Here is a 20,946-nt window from a genome sequence, read left to right as displayed (position 1 = left end):
GGAATATTTCAACACCCAGCTGCTTCGAATACTAGTGCAAAGAGCATAAAGCCTTGTTCTACAATCCCACATCCTAGTAGAGCCTAAAGCCAAGCTGGTCATTTATTAAAAAGGATGTCTCTTTTTATTTAATATAGCCAAGTTGTAAGATAAATCAAGCTGAAAAATATTTGAAATGTACCTACAACTTAGAAAAGGAGGCTTGTAATTAGTTTTTAAGCCTTTTAAATTAGAAACATTGAATACATAATTGTACAATTCATATTCTCACAGTAGAGTTATGCTTTGCTAACTATATCAGTGCAACCCAATTTAAAACTTTCTACAGTGTTTGATGGAAGCAATGAATTAATTGGGGTGATTGCTGCAGCCACATTCCACGAGTCCCAGACAATATTAACTAGTTTAAATTTTCAGCCAGTTTCTGGGAAATCTGATGTAGCAGCTTCTGCTGGTTGCTAATCAAGTTCCTGAAAACCGTTCTAGAGCTTGCCTTATTCGCTACCACTTTACCTCCTGCAGGTTGCTGACCAGAATATTGACTGATTATTTTGAAACAAAGTGCTGGAGATAGAGCCTCTTGGTACAGCCACAAGAGAGACCAAAACCATTGACTCACTACTTGTTTCAACCATTCATATGAGAAATACACCTGAGAGACTTGGTTGCTTGAATTGTTTCAGCCTCTGTCCTTCCTGTCCTGCACACCAACTCTCTTACTGTGAATAACCACTAGCTAGAAAATGCTTTTATTTATTTACCAGAATTTGATCAAATTGGCTCTTCCTTTGAAATAATGAATGAAAAACAGGCTTTGGTGAGATTTAGAGAGTTAAGTTGTTTAAATGTAGAAGCAAACTAAAACTAAAAGTATACTTGTTAGCTCCTGGAAAAAAAATCTGTTAAAAAAAGTTAACTATTTGATTACTTTGATGGCCATTCAATGGGACTGTTATTTTATGTTTATCCAAAGTAACTGGACAAGGGAAAAGGAAGTACTGTTCATACAGAAGCGGTCCAGTGGGCTCCACTGTTCCAAAAGCGTACACGGGTATAGACAGGCCACCTGATACTCTGCACCTGCTTTTTGTCATTCCAGCATTTTAACCACTGTTCAATCTCTGTTGCAAAGGCATAAAGGGATATTGTATTATCCTAAATGCCATTTCTGCATTATTGTATTGTTTGGACTATGACCACTTCTCTTGACCTTCCCACTCTACAATGAATACAAAAAAATACAAACAATGTTTAAAAATAACAAACATTACTAGTAGATTATTAAACCTTTTAAAACATGACTCTAGTCTATAGTGTGGAAAAAAGTGTTACATTTGATGCAAAACCAGTTGTTCTAAAAGCTGAATTTGTCAGTGAACTGAAGATATTGATATTGTTAAATCATTGCCCAACGTGTAAAGTCATAAAACATGAAAAGTTGCCTAAAAGATTCTGTTTAGAAAAAAAAAAGTGGCAATTCTCCAGTGACAATAACAATGCCTCTGAGTTCATGCAGAAGATTTTAATAAATCCTCTTGAATTAAAGTTTTTTCCTAATAAAAAGAAGAAAAAATGAAGCCAGATTGCTATTCTAATGGATCAGGAGCAGTTCCCCTGGAATTCAGGTTGATTTCTCACACGGATTAGTGTAGGCCTATGATCCTTTAAAAATCCAGCACTGACAGTGGAACAGGCTCAGAGCAGATCATTAGCCTGAATCCTGGCTTGGAAACATAATACCTGTCAATATTGTATTCTTCAGAATATTCACTGGCTGCAGGAGTACTGGCTATCAAAAGAATCAATGGCCAATATTTACAACACCTCATAGTTGTATTAAATGAGCATCAGCAATTATCATAAAAAATTAAGTATGAGTAAAAGTAAACCTGTTCAAAGGGACAGAAAAACCAAAAGGAAAAAACAGGCACATCTTTAACTGCATTTGCAATGCCTGGTCCCAAAGATAAATCCTTAACAAGAGCAATAATATTTATTACAGTGTATAGTCCACAGTCATTCCAGGCTAGCATATTTTTGTGTAAACCCCGAGGGGTAGATGTACTAACGTGTTGTGGCTGTTGCAGTAGCAGCAAACCAGTAGCAAAAATGGGTGGAAATGAGGGCTGTCAAATATTATAATGAGATGTACTAAAGCTGCCGGCAATTGCAACACTTACAATTGCATCAATTTGTTAAGAACTTTTGCAAGCACGTTTCAGGCAGTCGCAATTGTTGCTGGCATTTGCCTGTCCCCTTTTTCTCGTGCGTTGCCAGTTGTTCTCAATGCATTTGAGGCGAAACCCAAATACCTATTTTTCCCTAAAAGTAGTGTGTACTTACAAGCCTGCCCACTAAATTGTACACAGTCACAAGTTTGTGATTGTGCACAATTTACCAATGCACCACTGACTAACCACTGAATAAAAATGAAACAGTATACATTTGGCTTATAGGCTCCTCACGATAATATGAATTAGTGGTACAATAAAAAGAATGTGTTGCTGGTCCCTTGAAATTCATATTAATGAGAAATGACTGTCCGTCTGTAATTATCATAAATTGTCAATGCGGCACCATGATCTATTTTGTGTTAATTGTCTAGGCTACTAAGTAGGCCAAGTTGAAAATAATTATAATAATTTAAAAAACATGCTAAAATCATTTAGTTTCAATTTAAAATAACCTTTTATTTGCATTGTACACCAATTTTACTACTGTACTGTATAGCCCTACTGTACAGATTTATATTTTTACATAATGTAAAAAACACATTAGTGTTATTTCAGCGCAATGATTTGTACATTTAAAATACACTGAACACTAGAAATGTATGTATGTGTGTGCTTTTATTGTATTTTTTTAAAAACCCGACACCTCCTTATGTTGGACAAACATGTCTGGTTTAGCAAGGGGCTACTGTATGCATATGAAAAGCTTTTTGATAGAAACACATTTTTTATTTGGGGGTGAAGGTTGGGGCCCCCACTTTGGAATTAAACTGCCTTTCATTATTTAATCGAAAAAAATGTCCCACAATGCTAGTGATCTCGCTAAGAGGACACAACAAACACAATTATATTGCAGCTCTCTTCATTAATATAGTTTCTCTTAGTACATGCGACAAACGTATACTTTGTGAACTGTCGCAAAAAAATGCAATTACTGCACATCTACCCCTAAGTGTTTTGAGATTGAGCATTAAAAAGCATTTCCATAAATCCATAATTCCTGTTCAATGTACATGCTTTTGTACAGTATATGCCTCACATGCCTTGTGGTTTAAATCTCGAAAGAGAGTAAGAGACTCACATATGCTGTTAGATATTTGATTCTCAAATTTGAATTACCTCAGAGCTGGCATTTAGATATATAGCTGTTTAGATCAACTGAACACCCTTTTATCCTGATATCATAATTTGTTATTTACAAAGAAACATCTCAAAACCACACTATGCTTTTTTGTAATTGTAAAACTCAAAGCCTCAGCATGATTTCACCATCAAAATCTCAGTTCCATAATTGGGTAGGGTGATAAGTTTGGGAACTTCTTGTTGGAATGCACTGGCTGTGCTCTGCGTATCCTCCAAAAAACATCTCAAACAGCTAATTGTACACATAGTGTAGATTTTGTAAATGCAAAGTATATGCTAACAACTAGGTTGAAAGACATTTTTTAATGTACTTTCAGTTTAGTTTATCATGTCAAAGTAAGAATAAGTGTTTATTGCTTATATGGGCATCAGTTTGCCAGACGGACAATTTGGCTTATGCTAGCTATTAAAGTTCATTGAAAACAGTGAAGTTGACAGTTGCATTTAGCTTAATACATTGTCGAAAATGAAAAGGTGTCTCTACTCATTCTTTACATTTGTTTTTCATTTTTTCACTTGGACATTTTTCTTAATAAAGAAAAAAAAACTCATGCTGCTATAGAGTGGATCATCATTGTAATTGTGAGAAATGGCAATTTCTAAAAAAAAATTTCTCAAATCTTATATTCCAAAATGAACTTATGGGCTATCTTCTACCCTTTCTGCTGGGTTATAAACATATCTTGCAGCACGTATAATCCCAGAAACAGCTCGGTTTCCACACAAACACCTTCCTTCATGCTATGGGATGAGAGCAGTGGGGGGCATGACTGTTCCTGGGTGGAACACACTTTTAATTGGCTTACCTATCATACATCGCCTCAACCACTATGAAACAAATAGCTTCCTCAGAGACTAAAATAGCTTCCTCTGTCAAAAATGTGAGTTCTAGTAACCTAGATGAGCTAATAAAAGGCAAAATGCCACCTTGGCTCATTCCAGTTAACATATGACACCCTTCACAAATGACTGCCTACTACATTATGACATAGGATGAATAGGTACCGAAATTGTACACAGCTGTGACTAGAGACTAAGACTAAACGGCTGACTTTCAGGATTCGACATGCATTAGGTTACACACTTCTAGGTCCGGTTTGTGTAAGCAGTAACATGTGAGGTAACCCACAAGTCAGCTGCATTACTGACATGAGAGGGGTTACTGAAATGCAGAAAACATATCCGAGTCTATGTTTTCAATTAAAAATGACACTGAATTAACAATTACCTTAAGACGTTTACTAAGTGCTCTAATTGTTCATTTCTGTCTGCAGTTACAAAGATATAATAGCCACTTTTGTGATTTAAAAAGTGAAAATGAAATTGAAGGATAATGAGAAGTACTAATGGACAAATGCTATGTTTAGTTTAATTAAAGTCTTGTATAGTATTACAATGGGTTGCTATCTACTCTTTACAATGTATTAGTTGTAGTACATAACAATTAATGTATTCTTGTGTTCCCTGAAGCATGTAATAAATCATTTTGATTCACTCAAACATTTTACATGCCTTCTTGTTATTTTCATGCATACAGTACACACACAAATAGTGGATACAATTAAAAAAAAATCCAGGCAATCTAATAATATAATGTGCCTGAAGCAACCCTATGCACCAATGTGGCATGTAATTGTAACATGTAACAGCATATGTCTTTAAATAAAATAGTATATTCTAGTGAGTGTTTTTAGCCATTTGTTGCATGGAAGGAGATATATCATATACTAGAACCCCTGATGTTTGGAATAAGGAGTTAAATACTAAATATTTTTCAACGATTTTTACAGTAATGCAACATTTGGTATGTGCAGTACACGATCGCTGACGCCAGGCATCTATACAATACGCAATTTTTATATAATGAAGTTACAGCAATGAACTATGACATGCATGCACTTTTACCTTAGTTTTGTCTAGAATTAATTAACTTTTGTGTAATGGTTTTGCCAGTACAAAGCAGCCACCAAGCAGCCCAAAAATACAAAAAAAAAAAAAAAAAAAAACAAGCAAAAAGTGTACAGGACCTAGATAATTCAAGATTTGTAGTTATGAATATATGATTGTGGTTATGAAGGAGATTTCTTCACTTATTTTAATCATTTGTAACCTTATGGAACCTTTGTTGTATTTCTAAAATGATATTCCGTTATTTGCACAAAGTGTAATGTTACTACCAATAAATTATCAATGCAAGTGTAGCCTATTTAAATTTTGCATACATACATTATTTCAGCTGACCTCTACTGTATATTGTATTTTAATTATACAGCTGAAATCTTGGTATAGAAAACGGCATTTTTGATATTATAATAAAGTTTCTGTAGGTGATTGCGGATTTGCAATGTTAACACCTGTGTCTAATCCACACAAGAACGAAGAACAGGCGTACAGGTACACACAGATCCACTAGGAATGCGATCGAGATCATTGACATGGAATTTGCTTAAACATATTTAATGTTGTCAGACTCCCCCACATTTCACGTACAATTTCACCTTCACATGTTTATAATACTGCAAGTGTTCGGTGGCTACTTTTGATCATGATGAGGTTATTTATCTAGGAGGCGATCAACGAGTACCAGAGAAAATACATGTTTAGAAGATTCACCAAAAAATTAATTATAAACAAATTGTGTATTGGGTTAGGGAGTTCTATCGTAATTTTAATAGCTTAATAAATATACAATAAAGTGTTACATACATGGTATACATGTATAATAACTAACAACTACAAACACCAATGGCACTTTAAACGTATTTATTTATTTATAGCCTACAATCGTACATACTAAAATATAGACAGAGAATTAAGAAAATTAAGAAAATTAATCCAACCAATATACATAGATGGCATATGATGTCTTTCATTCTTTTTAACCAAAAAAAAGATTGCAAAATGCACATTAAACTGCACATTATTTTTAATTTGTGCCGTCCAATTTTTACCCACACGTCAGATAATCGTAAATCAGCACTGTATATGTGACTTGTTTTAAATAAATGTATGTTCTGCATGACAAAATGCACAATTTTAAATGAAGTTTAGAAATTATACACAACATAGATATTCTCATTATTTTTTATTTCCATTTGCCTGCTGCTCACTGGTGGGAGAGCCGCCTCCCTGTATCCTAGTAGTTTCCATAACAGCAAATTATGCTTTCATTTATTTCTCTTGATCTTGTTAACATGCATTTAGATTAACGAGTTCCCCTTAGCTAGTCGTTGAGACAGGAAGTGATATAGGTGACCTGCAACAATGGAGCTTTTTAACGAGAAAAGCGTTCATTAAAGACCTCATCGACTCAATTTCAAAGCATTAACAGATTGATATAATTAACATATTTTGTTTCAAAAATCTAAATGGACTCAGCTACACTCCAGTAATATAGTTGTTGGTTTTTAACTACCTCTTTTAGAATTGTAACTGGTGTTTCTTTTTTTTTTCATTTCATTCAAAATGTATGCGAATAACAACTTGGAGTACAAAGCTTTGAGAATTTGGCCCTATTCGTTTTTATGCTTTCTTAAAAAAGAAATGATTAAGAACTTCAGGTGTCCTGTTTAAATTTACAATAGTACAGTTACTATTTTTGACAGCAATTCATGGGAAACAAAATAGATTCTTACTGAATGTAAATGCTGACTGAGTGTTTCTGTCTTTTTTCTACAAGGTGACTGTAACAGATTGATTGAAGATTCTACAGAAACAGAAAGGTTAAACATGTAGACACAGAGCTCAAAGGCAGGCTTGACACTGACTGAATACCTCTCTATATCATGATTGACCTTAAACCATCCTCCCCTTACTCACATTTAATTTACTTCTAATATAGTTGACCATTGTATTTTCACCAAAAAAAAAAAAAGTAGTAAAATTAAAGTAGTGGAAACATCATATTGTAAAAAAAAAATTGAAAAAATACTAACACTAAATCAATAAGATACATTTACATATGTATAGACAATTTAACAAAGCTTTGTAAGCTGACTGCAAATTAAATGTAAAACAGTAAACAAAAGAAAAATAGTGCTTTATGAGGGTAAAATCCATTACTAAAACATCTTCTTTGCACCAATTTTGCACCAGCATTTTTTTTAATACATACAGTCATTCCCCCAAGACCATGTGTTGATACACGTCTCTCAGAGAACAATCAAATAAGGGAATGTAAATGGGACCTAAGTAAACAGCAGTGTCTGGTGCAAAACGGATTAAATTGTGAAAGGCATGCATTATTACAATTAAGGTTTCTGATATTAGGTTTTAATTAATAATCACTGATAAAAATAAAATAAAAAATATGCATGCACGTACACACACACAAATAAACTTGTGTTTATGAGAAAGAACCCTGGAGATGTAGATGATATTAATCACAAATAGAGCTCTGTAGTCATGTATATGAGTGGGAAGGCAGAATAACACACAATGTTTTGTTGTGGTTTTTACAGCTATTGTTTGTGGTGCAAACACAAGATTTGACATATTTAAGGAGGAACAATGAAACCTGATATGTATGGTTCATAAAATTGGATGGGAATATAGGAATCACCAAATGTTGGAATTACTTTTTTTGAAATTTCTGAACAGCTCTAACATTACATGCCCAAATCTGTGACAATTCATACATAAGCAGTTGAAAAAGTGGACAATGTTTTCCAATATTTGGTTTTCAAGAGCTTTTTTTTGTCCACACAACTGCTGTCTGCGCCATTCTATAAAGAAACCAGCTCCAGTTCACTGTGTACTTCTGCCTGGGTCCACCCATTCCAGAATCTAAATCCTGGATAACCCAATTCTTAAGGCACATTTTTTGTACCTTTAATTCCGCTATTGTACATACATTTTGACAATGTTTTGTTTACCCCGTCAGCTCTCAAAGTGTTTCCTTTTTGCAAAGATGCATGCTGTTTTGAAAAGTGAATTGTGTCAGGGATGTTAGAATGACATTGTTCTGTAACAGCAGTACTAATTGGGGTCTTTAAAATGATGCAACTTGTTTGGCTGAAACACTTTTAGCATGATAACAATTATAATTGTCTTGCATGCTTCATTTTAAAATGTTATTGAGGATATCCATGCATCAGTAGACTCAATATACTATCATTATATACTGTGTGTATATTTATATATGTTGTGCTTTCTCAAGGGAACATGTGTTTGAATCAAAACATTGGAGATATTTATAGGTTTTTGACAGCATGACAACTACTTCTGTTTATATGGTGTTCTTCTATTGTGACATCATGTTTACTTTTTAAATCTGTATTGATTCTAATTAACATTATTTCATATAAACTATATATATATATATATATATATATATATATATATATATATATATATATATATATATATTATCATGCAATGCTGGCTCTGAGGATGAGCCTTGATTTAACCTCCCCAGCTTTTTAATGAATTTTGTTTATTTAATTATTTCAATGTGAATGGTGTACATTGCGTTTTCATCTAAACTCTTCATATATTATTTCAATGTGAATGGTGTATATTGCATTTTTATCTAAACTCTTCATATATATATATATGAATCACTGACATCTTGTTATTTTACCGATATGCATTATATAATAATAACTACATCATATATCAATAATAATTGCCCAGGATTATAGGGGTGTTAGTCGACATGTCACATTTCTATATCTGATTTGTAGAGAAATGAATTTGCGGCCTTTCAGCTATTTACATTCCAAAGCCCTGACCCCAAAACACATTCATATTGGAACCCCCTACTGTGACTAATCTCTGCATAAATCAATTTGTTTCCCTGGTGCTCAGCTGCGCAGGGGATCAACCATGTTGCCTGCTGAGTTTCCATGGGGCTTACATCTGATGGTCCCTTTCCAGCAGGAGATACAGGGTCAATGGCTGACTCAGGTCCCTGATGTACCCTTTTCTTAATTAAGTATACTTCCCAATTCCCTAGTGTACTAATTGTATATATACAATAAATCAGGATTTTGTCGTACAGAAATTCAACAGAATAAAAAATTAACCAGTACACCACGAAGTTTATTCTGGATAAAAACAAATCAAACAAAACAGTTCTTCAACTGCAATGAATCCAATCCCTAATCTTTCAAAAGCAACATTTAAACGGAAGGATAACAACACAAAGACCCTCTCCTTAATATATTCTAGTTCTTATGTCAGTTTCACAAAAGCAAGCCTGTCCATGTTATCTAGAAGCATTTTGTAACAGCAGGTACATCATCTGGCCAAAACATGGATCTTCAATTAAATGCAAATTCTGCATACACAGTACAGTTCATGTGACATTTCACATAACACCACACAAATACGGTTGCAGTCCTGATGGGTTTTCCAAATTATAATGGTACACATGCCCCTTTTTGACAATGGATGCCTTCCAATGAAACATATCTTACAGACACTGGTGAAACAGATATTTTGCTGGCTAATGATAACATTACCAAATATTTGGACTGGGATTAAAATAAAGCCTTCCATATTTATTAATGACAAAGCCACTATCTTCCAAGACCACAGTAAAGAACCTGAATTCACACTTTAACCTTAGGTATTCTTAAATCTTTCTTTTTAGCTCAGTCCCTAGTGGTGAATTTTAATCTCAAACACAAATCATTTGTCTTGTCTGCCAGCTAAATTACTGTAGATGAAACTACAGTATTCCACTAAATAAAGGTTACAGAGGAAATGGAAATTAATCCTGTGCCTCTGTAAACAAGTCATATTAACGCAAGCTTCAAAGCAAGCTATTGGTCTGCAGTCTGCTGTCTGAGATCTCTCATCATTAAAATTTATCCTAAGGGAATGGATGAGATAAAAAAAAAAAGAAAGAAACTCACTACGCTCTACTGTAAAAAAAAGACATGTTTGAACATGAGGGCAGTAGTGAGCTGATTAGCATTTAGCAGACACCTCAAGGGCGTGTTCATATTAACAGGTGCTCAAATCAATTAATTTTGCTTTTATTCAATATAGACAAGTATTCTTTACATAGGGCAAAAAATGGCAAAAAATAAATATACAGGGTGTTTTTTGAAAAAATAAATAAATAAATAAATAAAATAAAAAAAGGTATCCTTGGAAATTGTGTGTAAATTAAATGAGAAAATGAACCTGTACAAAAAAGTTTACAATAAGAGTCTATGATCAAACATAATCACAAGTAGACTTTTTACAGCAATGACAACTAAATGAATTTGGAACAGCAGTGGTACTGATATGGTACCATGGTTCTACAATGAATTAGCTGTGTGCATAGGTTGATACAATTGTAATATCTCTAGTATATTGTATCATGTTATGAAATACAGTAACATAGGAGCTGCCCTGTATTACAGCAACAGTGTACTGCTATTGAAGAGCAAGTGCAACTTTCCCTTTTCATGAATTCTTCTCTAGTTTTATTGTTAAAATGTGTGGTAATCTCTGGCTGAATGACATCGACATCGGGCATTACGAATAAATGAAGCATGCTCCCATTACCTCTTTTATTTAAATATTTCTTAGTTTTTTAATTAAACCAAAAGAATGGATTCACAAACTTCTTAAAGGACAGAAAATGTCCTTACTTATATTAACATTTGAAACATAGTGATTTTTCAAACAATTAAATAAGCCAGGCAATGGGTTAACATGTGATGATCAGTATTGCAAATCAATATTATGCTGACCTTACCCCAGAACAATTGATTTGCAGTACAATGTATCTATGGGAGTTGGGTGAAAAAAAGAATCACATCAGTACTACGAGACTATAGCTGAAACAGACTGTAAAATGCACTGTGATGATGAGAACATTTCATTGTGAAGTAAAATGGAATAATATCCCTAATTATATATTAGGGATATTATGAGATATTTTTTTTCCATTTGGGTACTGTTCTTGGTAGGACTAAAAACAGTGTAACTATGGACTGTAATTAAGTCTTTCTCAACATAATTAGTTATTTGCTGAACATGGTAGATGATCCGGGTGTCAACTTGTATGCTTTGGCAGAGACATATTGCAGATACGGCATATCTCAACCCAAATGACAATTCCATCACACATCTACAGTATTAAAGGAAACTGTCAAGTTCAAGAACAGTGTCAGAAAATATTAAGGACACTTTGAGGGCTATCCAGTTTTTTAAAAAAGACATTTGTGCTGCCCAAAAGTTAACAATACCGTTCCTGTTACCAGTTTAAATGAACATTTTCAATCTCGTCACTAATCAAGCATTGCAGTGCCCGACGCAGTGGTCATCATTACATTCACCCTGGTGACAGTTAGGCATCAAGAGCCATATGGCAGGGCAGTTAACGAAAGACAAAGTACATTAGCCACAGACAATGACCACTCCAGAGGATATTAATGCAATTACAAAGCAAAAAAAAAAAGGTTTGAACCTGGGTTTCGGCTGCTCGAAATGTATTTTGCCATTTAAGACAAATTTTATGATTTTACAGGTTTAGAATTCTCTTAGTTGAGTAGCATTGCTTCAGAATTATTACCCCTTGTTAAGGCAAACAGTAGTGCTATGCATTGTACACATCTAGTCATCTCTGGTATAAAACCATATCATTTGTACTTGACTATCAGCCTGGGAACAAGAACAAAATGTTGTTTCTATTTCCACATGACATTTACATATATGGCCAGCATTGTTCTCTGTGTCCCCAGACTGAATGTTTATGAAAAGCAGTGCTGCACAAGTAACAGTTGCAAAATTGTACAGCACTGATTACAAGCTTTCTATCAAGGTAGGTCACATCTCATTATCAGTAATTGTCAGGTTGCCTGCAACCTTGTAACATTGTATAAGAAATGAATAGCATTGTATTTTGTCCCCAGGCTGACCACTGCAACTCTGTTTCTGATGACCTAATCTAGGAACCCCAAATGGAAACCTGTCTGCTCCTAAGATATTATTTAATTTATTTAAATTGATGGTCAATACAAAACAAATTGTGTGATTTATAATAGCAATTTTCTTGAACTATATCCCTTTCTAGCTAGCTGAGTTTTAGAAGTAAAGGGGCATTATAATGCAATTTCTTAGTAGAAAAGTGTTAACACCTTAAAATGCTGTTGAGGTTTGCTTCATAGATAATCATGTCATTTTAAAACAGATATACATTTCCTTTGCCATGCTGTACGTAAGAGAGATAAATGAAGGTTTTGTGCAAGAGACAGGTATTCCACACAAATACAATTACAGGTAATGTGAAATGAGCAGTGCAATATACAGTAGAAAAAGACCATAAGACCAATAGTTTGGCAATCCATTCTTTCTGTGCCATTTGTCAGTGATTTGTGATGTCACAAAAACATGATATTTCCTGCAAGATCACCATTCACTGTACAGCTGGATGAATAAGAAGTTATGCAATGGCGTTGGTGGACAAGTTTGGTTTTAGAATATATGTCAGAAATAACCTTCAGGATATCAGCTTGACCTGAGTATCATTTTTGGATATGTCAACAAGCTAGATGGAATAGGATCTACATGGAGTTTATATTTCAAGGCCTGTCAAATGTTTATCTTTATCTGACTTAAAGCAGATACACGCCAATTTGAGCTATGTCAATTGGATTTCAGGAAGGTATCATTTTCTTTACATTCTTGTATAAGGTTATATTAAACAAATATTAAAATGAAAGACATGATATTCACTTAAAACATTATTGTTTGTTGTTGCCAGGCGGAAAACCCCATTTATGTCGACCTAAACATGGCACAATTACCAAAACAACTTCTAAGGCAGCTTCTACTGGCTTATCCAGTTGTTGTCGGATGTCATTCTTAAGTGATACTGCCTGTCGATGATGGCTCTACCGTGTGATAGTTGACCGCGATGGGAGTTACGCATCCTGAGCCAAAGGCGAGGGCGCTAATGAGTCAAGGTCAACTATCACATGGCAGAGCCATCATTGAGAGGGCACTATTGCTACTAGAAAATTATTTTTACCATTGAACTTGTACTGATTCATTGGGTACCTTTCCGCTGAGTAAAGACGTTCTAAGAAAATAGTCCCGAACATTTTTTTTAAATAAAGAACAAGGATGAAGAGCAAAACAATGAGTTTTTATTTAGTAAATCGATTTTTATTTTGTATTAACTTTTTAGGGTTTTAAACCTTTATTTATAACCAGGACATTGTCTGAGAAATGAACAGAGCAATTACTGAGCAGTCTGTGTATAATGGAGTCTGCATTACCAATTCAATGTATTTACATTAAATACCACTCTAAAATGCCTCCTAACTCACCATGTTTCTACCTTCAGCCAAAACTTCTCTCCTGAATCCGTATTTGAATGGAACAATAGTACTGAACTGTCCGTGTCTCGCTTTGCTGTTGTTGAAAAATGATGTGTTTGCGCTCAAGTCGAACTGACAGTCTGTGATTGGCTCTCGGCAGTTGCAGGTGCAGGATTTGTTGCTTTCGTTAATGCAAAGTATTGATTGGCTGGTTTTGGTGAATAATAAAATTAATTTGGACCAATTGTGTCTTTGTTTAGTATTTACTGTCCAATAGATGTGATGTTATATTGGATTCACAGTTGGTGCTGAGACGTTTCAGCGGGCATCTACCATATATTAGAGCCCACTAGAACTGGAAGCTGATTGGCTGATGTTACTGAATGTAGTGCTTCGCGCCTGCATTAGTTGATTAAGTCATCTCCTTTTATTATTTTAAGACTTACTAAATTCAGTAATTCATTAAATGGAAGGAAACATTTTCTTTTTTTCAAATAATTGAGAATAAATGTACATACTGTATAGAAGGTTTTCAGGGAATGCCACTGAATTAAATTGCATGGTGATGTGGAACTGTCATACAATGTAACGTCAATACTGACACTATAGTCTGATTCTGGATGATGAATATGAATATCAGTCCAGAGAAAATTATATTAAATTAATAAATAAAATATCCCAAAATTTACAAAAAATACAGTTCACAAACTGTCACAAATTGCTTAAGGTTCATTCAAATATTTTTTATCCCAGTAGAAGTTGATTGGATTAGCATCTGAATACCCTATTTTGTGTTATTATCTTGATATTTGTACAGAAAAAAATTACAAAAATCTACAGCTTTTCCATATGAAGTGCAGCATGTTTGTTAGAAAAAGGACAACATTTTCTTTTCTTTTTTTTCAAAAAGGATTAATGAATAAAAACAGGAACTACCTTCAGTAGAAACTCAGGGAAGCTTTGATCCCTGTAACCTCTATCAACCCTAATCTAGAACACTGCCATTTCTTATTAACCAAGCAATAGGGAAACTAAAATTACATGGGCAAGTCCATATGAGTCCCTCAGTGTGCTCCACAGCATTCTGATGACTTACGTAGATGTTTGAAAGGCCACATCACCGTTAAGAAAAATACAAAATAAAATGTACTATTCATTTCCAAATCCTGTTGATTTTCTTAAAGAAACTACTCTAGTGTACTCTGGTCTAACTTATCCAACTGTATGCAGTGTATATACAGTAGATGCCAATTATTAGCAACCCTGACAAAGACAACTTTCGGTTATTAACATCTTCCCAGGAACCAATCCCATCACATAGACATGTTAATGGAATTCTGATATTAGTAACTGCACACTGCTTATTGACAACTTTATTATTAGTTGCCAGTGCTAGAGAGTGCACTTGCCTGATTTATATGGCAAGCCAAATGATCATTTAGAGATATCTCGAAATGCATTTCAAGATATCTTAAATTGAATTGCAGATATCTAAAACTAACTCAATTTCAAGATATCTCAAACTCACTTCGAGATATCTCGAAATGATAATTTCGCTTGCCATATAAATCATGCAAGTGCACTCAGTAGCACTGGCAACTAGTAATAAAGTTGTCTAGTTTGAGAGATCTCAAATTGACTTCCTGTGAAAATACAAGTTTTGAATGGACTTCTGGCCCATTTCAAGATATCTCAAACTGGACAGGAAGTCAATTCGAGATATCTCAAACTGGACAGGAAGTCAGTATGAGATATCTGTAATTGATGATTTAAATGAGATATCGCAAAGTAACCCTGATTTCAAGATACCTCAGATTCAATTCGAGATATCTCTAATTCAGTTTGAGATATCTCGAATTGAATTTGAGATATCTCAAAATGACTTCCTGTCCAGTTTTTTAGAATTGATTGTAAGTACAACACATATTTTATGTTTGCTTTACTCATTGTAAGGACAATTGTAGTACATTGTTGTGTAGTACTATTGAAGCCTACTCCTTTTTTTTAGTTTTACACAAGCATAAAGTAAACAGTTCTATGTTTGGGTATTTCTTGTTTCTCCTGTTAATTTTTTAACACTAACATTTAGAACACATATCTCAGTGCCATATTTGTACAACTACAGTATATATCGTTGTTCCATATAAATACACTTGAAAACGGGGGCTTTTCGCTTATTGGTAACTCGGTTAATGACAACTTTTTACTTGGAACCGAGAGGTTGTTAATATATACATACAGTTAGCCAGAATCTGTATTGATTGACTAAGGCTAATAAAAAAAAAATAGATTATGGGTGTACATCTGGATGTCTTTTTGTTCATTAGGACCACCATTTGACAATCACTAGAAGGCAGGGCACACTGTTTTTTTTTAAATATTGTTCCTCTTCACAGCATGATGCCTGACATTTGTACTGATGGTATCTTAAAACCTTTGTATTTTGAAGACAAGGAATCTGGTAGCCTTCTTGAGGCAAGAAAGGAGAAAAACAATAAAAACCTTAGAAACAACCTAAATGCCAATCCAAAATAAGGATCTATTTATAAAGATGGGGCATCTAGTATATTCCTGTCCACTGGCTAAAAATGTGTAGCCAAAATGAAATGACGAGCTCCTAAAAAGTACACTGAAGCAACTTGGAAGGAATCAATAATTGGTTGGTATGTTTCTTTTACGTATTATGTAACTGATTTAAAATCAGATATGAAACATGTTCCTGAGTTTCTTTATGGGTTTATAAGTTGACGCAAACAATAAAAGGTTGAAGTGATAAGCTGTGTTTTAAAGGTTATTTGATCGTATGTGTAGCAAACATAATAAAAAGGGGAATATACTGTTTCAAAAAGAAACTTACAAAATTGAATTAAAGTTGTGTTTTATAGTTGTGTAAAATATGTGCAATCAGTACTACATCCACATTTCACAATGCTAAATATTTCACTTCAACAAAACTTCATTCAGGTTTGAGGGCACAAAGAAAAACACAATTTCTTTGTCTCAGCTGGCCAACGAACCCTTTTGTAACCAGTTCTTTCTATGAACAGGCTGTGTAAAATAACTATTTCTATAAATTAACTATTGTGATTTGCGTCTTTGCCTTGCTCATAATAACTACTTTAATGACAGAAATTATGAATGCATTTGCATTGAGGGATTTTAATTGACCAGCTATATTGGGTATTTATTTTGCAAGATGACTCAGATATGTCACTTTTCAATACCCCATGGCAGCAGGCTTCTTTTCTTTTCTATTGTGTGAATGTTTGGTATTCAAGCTAAACACAACTACCATAATATAAATGTGGGGCTGTAATTGATACCCATGACTCTTGGGACAGCTAGCGAAAAACCTTAATTTGTTGTGCAAGCCTGCTGATATTAATATAGTAGTTAGCAATGCTACACTGACCAAATACCATTATTGGTGGCATCGAAAGAAACTGACGGAATTAAACAGAGACCACACATTCATTTTATAATGCTCAGTAACAATAAGCAAAATACATTGGATATACTATTGGAAATTAAAAGGATATTTTTTCTTCTTTTAACAAAAATGCAAAAAGTAGGAATAAATCAGACTCTGGACCCCTGCCAAGTCTGACCAAACAATATCTTGTTGATGGAGGTAATCTGCCAGCTCGGGTCTAGTGCAGGAGATGAAAATTATAAAGCTAAAGGAAAATCAAGATGCCACCTGTGATTTGCTTCTCAATTGAAATTGAAGGGATGAGCAATAATACCCTGGCTACCTTTTTAAAGTATTCTATAACATTCTGTCAAGATTGAAGCAGCACTAGCAGAATGAGGCAGTTAGAATGAAAATAAGTTTGGATGCTTCTTTAAAAATGTGAGCAAGTATTCTAGTGACAGGTAAATTGCTTCTGAGAGATTCTGGAATGAAAGTCTGCACCTTTTAAATGTTTCATCAAACATACAGTACACTCTGAAACTATAATGATTTCGTTTTTGACTACTGATAAGAAAATCTTCCATCACCAGCTGTTTGGTTGACAATCCTTGTTCTTTTATGAAATATCTTTCTTCTAAACTACAAAAAAAAAAATACATAAATAAATTTATAAAAATACATAATGTCTTTTAAATAGTTAATATGTTACCTAAAAACAGTAAAATGACATCCAGAATGAACAAAAAAAAAAAAAAATTGTATTCATTTTAAATAAATAGATCTTTTACTTACTAATTTATGAACATATTTAAGTAATTTATTTGGAATGTAGTAAAGTCTTTACTTGAACAACAACAAAGTCATAAATTATACTACATTAAAAGCAATGTATTTGTACTAATGGTTAGTAATTTTCAAGCAATTCCCTTTTTATTCTTATTTTGGGTGTAGATTAATGCATTGCTCCCCTCCTTCTAACCCACAGACTTTCTCAATGGAAAGGAGCAAGGTGTATTGCACTTATTTATTACTGAATTTACAGCATCTAATTTTGAATCCAAGATGTATCAGAGAGAGAGAGAGAAAGACAAGACAGATATACAATCCTAGGCTTTTCGACTAACATACAAACAGGTATGGATATAAGAACTGGTGAATCATAATTCCTACCTGGAAGAAGTTGTCCCACAAGATGCTGGGAAATTGTTAGCCTGAAGACAGCTGTAACGACAATTGAAGCAAGTCCTGTCCATTTGATCTGCATGGTTTTACCTTCCTTGCATCACCCAGATACAATTATCTGCAATAAATGAAATAGTGTTACTATGTGGAGATTATTCAGGTAGCATTTAATTGCAAAAACAAAGGAACTACAGCATCAAATACTGTATTTTTCCAGGAAGATGTTTTAAATAACTGTACCATTGAGAAACTGTTGTGATTCTCAAAACTGCACCTTTAAGGTAATTTTCCTGGATTTAATATTTCTAAAGGGAACCCTTCTGCTGCATGAAAATTACTGAGGATCGTGTCAGATATGTTCACGCTGTGAACCCTGTTAATCTCCATTTGCATTTAGCCGTGGGAGAGACCAACTCTGACAATACCAAGACCACAATACAAGACATGACCTAGACGTTGATATAATATGCAAACTGACAGCACTCAATTAACAGCTTCAATGTGGAGGGCCTCTGCTGAGAAGGCTGATATTCTGTCTACCATGAAAGCAAATATTAAGTGTTTGCAAGAGACACATCAAGAGACAGCAGTACCGAACATCCCTGGTATGCATATTGCAGCAAACCTCGAAAGCAACATCTATGACAGTGCAACATTACACGTGACAAAAGACTGGTGAGAAGCACTGTTTGCATGGACAACCGACTTTCCCCTGCCATGAAAACCATGGAAAAAGGGATGCAACTTGATTTAGCCTTTGCCCCCTCTGAAAATGTAGGCAACTTCAGAGGCAGGTCATGGGAGTGATCACAAAATCTCAGCATAGACCAGTGCAAGAGACAATAGAGGCTACAGTAAAACCCAGGAAAACAAAATATTTTCAGAGATTTACCCTCAGCAAGGCTTTACTTCTGAATTGGACAAATTAATTTGTACATTTAGCTCCTGAGTGGCACATCCGGTAAAGGTGCTCCACGTGGAGTGCAGGACCTGCCCTATAGCCTGGATGTCATCGATTCAAGTCCAGGTTACTCCACTGCTGACCATGGATGGGAGCTCCCAGGGGGCAGCACACAATTGTCCGAGCGCTGTCCGGGGGAAGGGCTTAGGTTGGCAACCCCTGTAGACTGGCTGGGTGCCTGCAGGCTTGCCTGTAAGCTGCCCAGAGCTGCATTGCCCTCCAATGCTGTAGCTCTGAGGTGACTGCATGGCAGTCCTGCAGAGTGAAAAGAAGAGGTCGGCTGACGGCACACGCTTTGGAGGACGCTACCGAGTCAGCGCAGGGCTGGTAGCGGTGGGCAGAGTTTCAAACTGGGAGAAAAATGGGATAAAAATTAATTGGTCACTACTAAATTTACATTAGGTACGTTTAGATGATATCCCTTTAAGAAACCCATAATTTGAAAAAAAAAACTGCAACTTATCTCACCTAAAAAAAAAAGTTGTATTATACATTAAACACTGACACAAAATTACAAAAAAACTATTATATTATAGCCACAATCCTTAAAACATTGACAAGTATTTTTTTTTAAATGCAGTCAGACCAGCCAGCTATCAAAACTGTATTTTTATTTCTGAGAAGTATATTTTCAGTTTATTTAATACATCTATATTACTTGCAACACAGCTGAAGAAAGCCTGTAATCATCAAATTGCAGAAAATACAAAACTCTGATGTTTTGCACAAAACTGTGGAAGGTTCTGACTTCAGAACCAGTTTTGTTAACATTGATCATAGTGACCATCGAGATGGAACACTGGGGCCCATATGCATAAAACTTACCGTCTCCTTTATCGCAACAGTAATAGTGTTTAACATGACAGTATTTCATCGGGTGATGCATAAACACCATTTACCATTACACCAATTAAATTACTCATCGCAATGTTAGCATAACGTGCCCTTAAAGACCAATTTTGTCATTAACTTCACGGGGCAGAAGCAGACTCCTGTAGTGATGTCATTTGACTTCTCGGAGAGCTGCCCACAGTTAGGACCAAGTCCTCGGCAGGACGATGTCCACATCATGGTGAAGTGAACACCACAGTTAGGTGAGACCGTGTTGTGGTGAGGCGACTTCCAAGGCTGGGTGCACGCCACCCTTAGTTAGTAATGACTGAATACATAGAAAAAGTGTCCTCATCTCTTGGGGGACCTGACATATGAAAGAGGGGTCCCCATCTCTTGGTGGCCCTGTACATGAATAGAAGCTCGAGAACCTGAAAGGAAGGACGAAAAGGGGGAACTCTGGCTCAGAGAGCTGCCCTCGATGAGGTGAACTATAGACATACAAAGCTGGGACGGAGACGCACCCCCAGAGAACCTGTAATGAGAAGAGAGCCTTGTGCTACGATAGAAGAGCTCCTACAGTGAGGTTTAACAAGAATTCAGATTGTGGGGGTAGTGATAGATCATGAGATACTAAAAGGCTGAATTTGACCGGGGGTTCCCTCTGACTCGTGGAGAACCCTCCTGCTGAGGTAAAGGAAACGGAGCTTAGTAGAACATGAGATCAATAACCCCCGAATCCCCGCTAAATGCATATACAATACTATAACACAAGGCAAGATACTTGGAATGTAAAATGTAAAACATCTACTGTTGACTTTCTGTGAATGGATGGAGTAACGGCAACATTTGCACTGACCATTAAAAGTACAACCAGGTATCCTTGTTTTGAATTATTTACAGGTTATTGAATAAACA

At 35.0% G+C, this 20,946-nt stretch overlaps 1 protein-coding gene across 3 annotated transcripts in view; it reads right to left on the bottom strand.

Moving 5' to 3' along the window:
• Positions 1-18,333, bottom strand: part of LOC121327923 (roundabout homolog 1-like) — a 339,729-nt gene extending 321,396 nt beyond the window's left edge. For all 3 annotated transcript variants that reach the window (XM_041272274.1, XM_041272277.1, XM_041272275.1), the window contains exon 1: positions 18,225-18,333. In XM_041272274.1, coding sequence (XP_041128208.1) covers positions 18,225-18,318 — 94 coding nt within the window. In that variant the 5' untranslated portion in view covers positions 18,319-18,333. The remainder of the gene's footprint in view (positions 1-18,224) is intronic.
• Positions 18,334-20,946: the final 2,613 nt, after the last annotated feature.

The sequence above is a fragment of the Polyodon spathula genome, chromosome 15 (genome assembly GCF_017654505.1).
Source record: "Polyodon spathula isolate WHYD16114869_AA chromosome 15, ASM1765450v1, whole genome shotgun sequence".
In the NCBI taxonomy this organism is placed as follows: Eukaryota; Metazoa; Chordata; class Actinopteri; order Acipenseriformes; family Polyodontidae; genus Polyodon; species Polyodon spathula.
The sequence above is the reverse complement of the archived record's forward strand: the minus strand, read 5'-3'. Positions and strand labels throughout refer to the sequence as shown.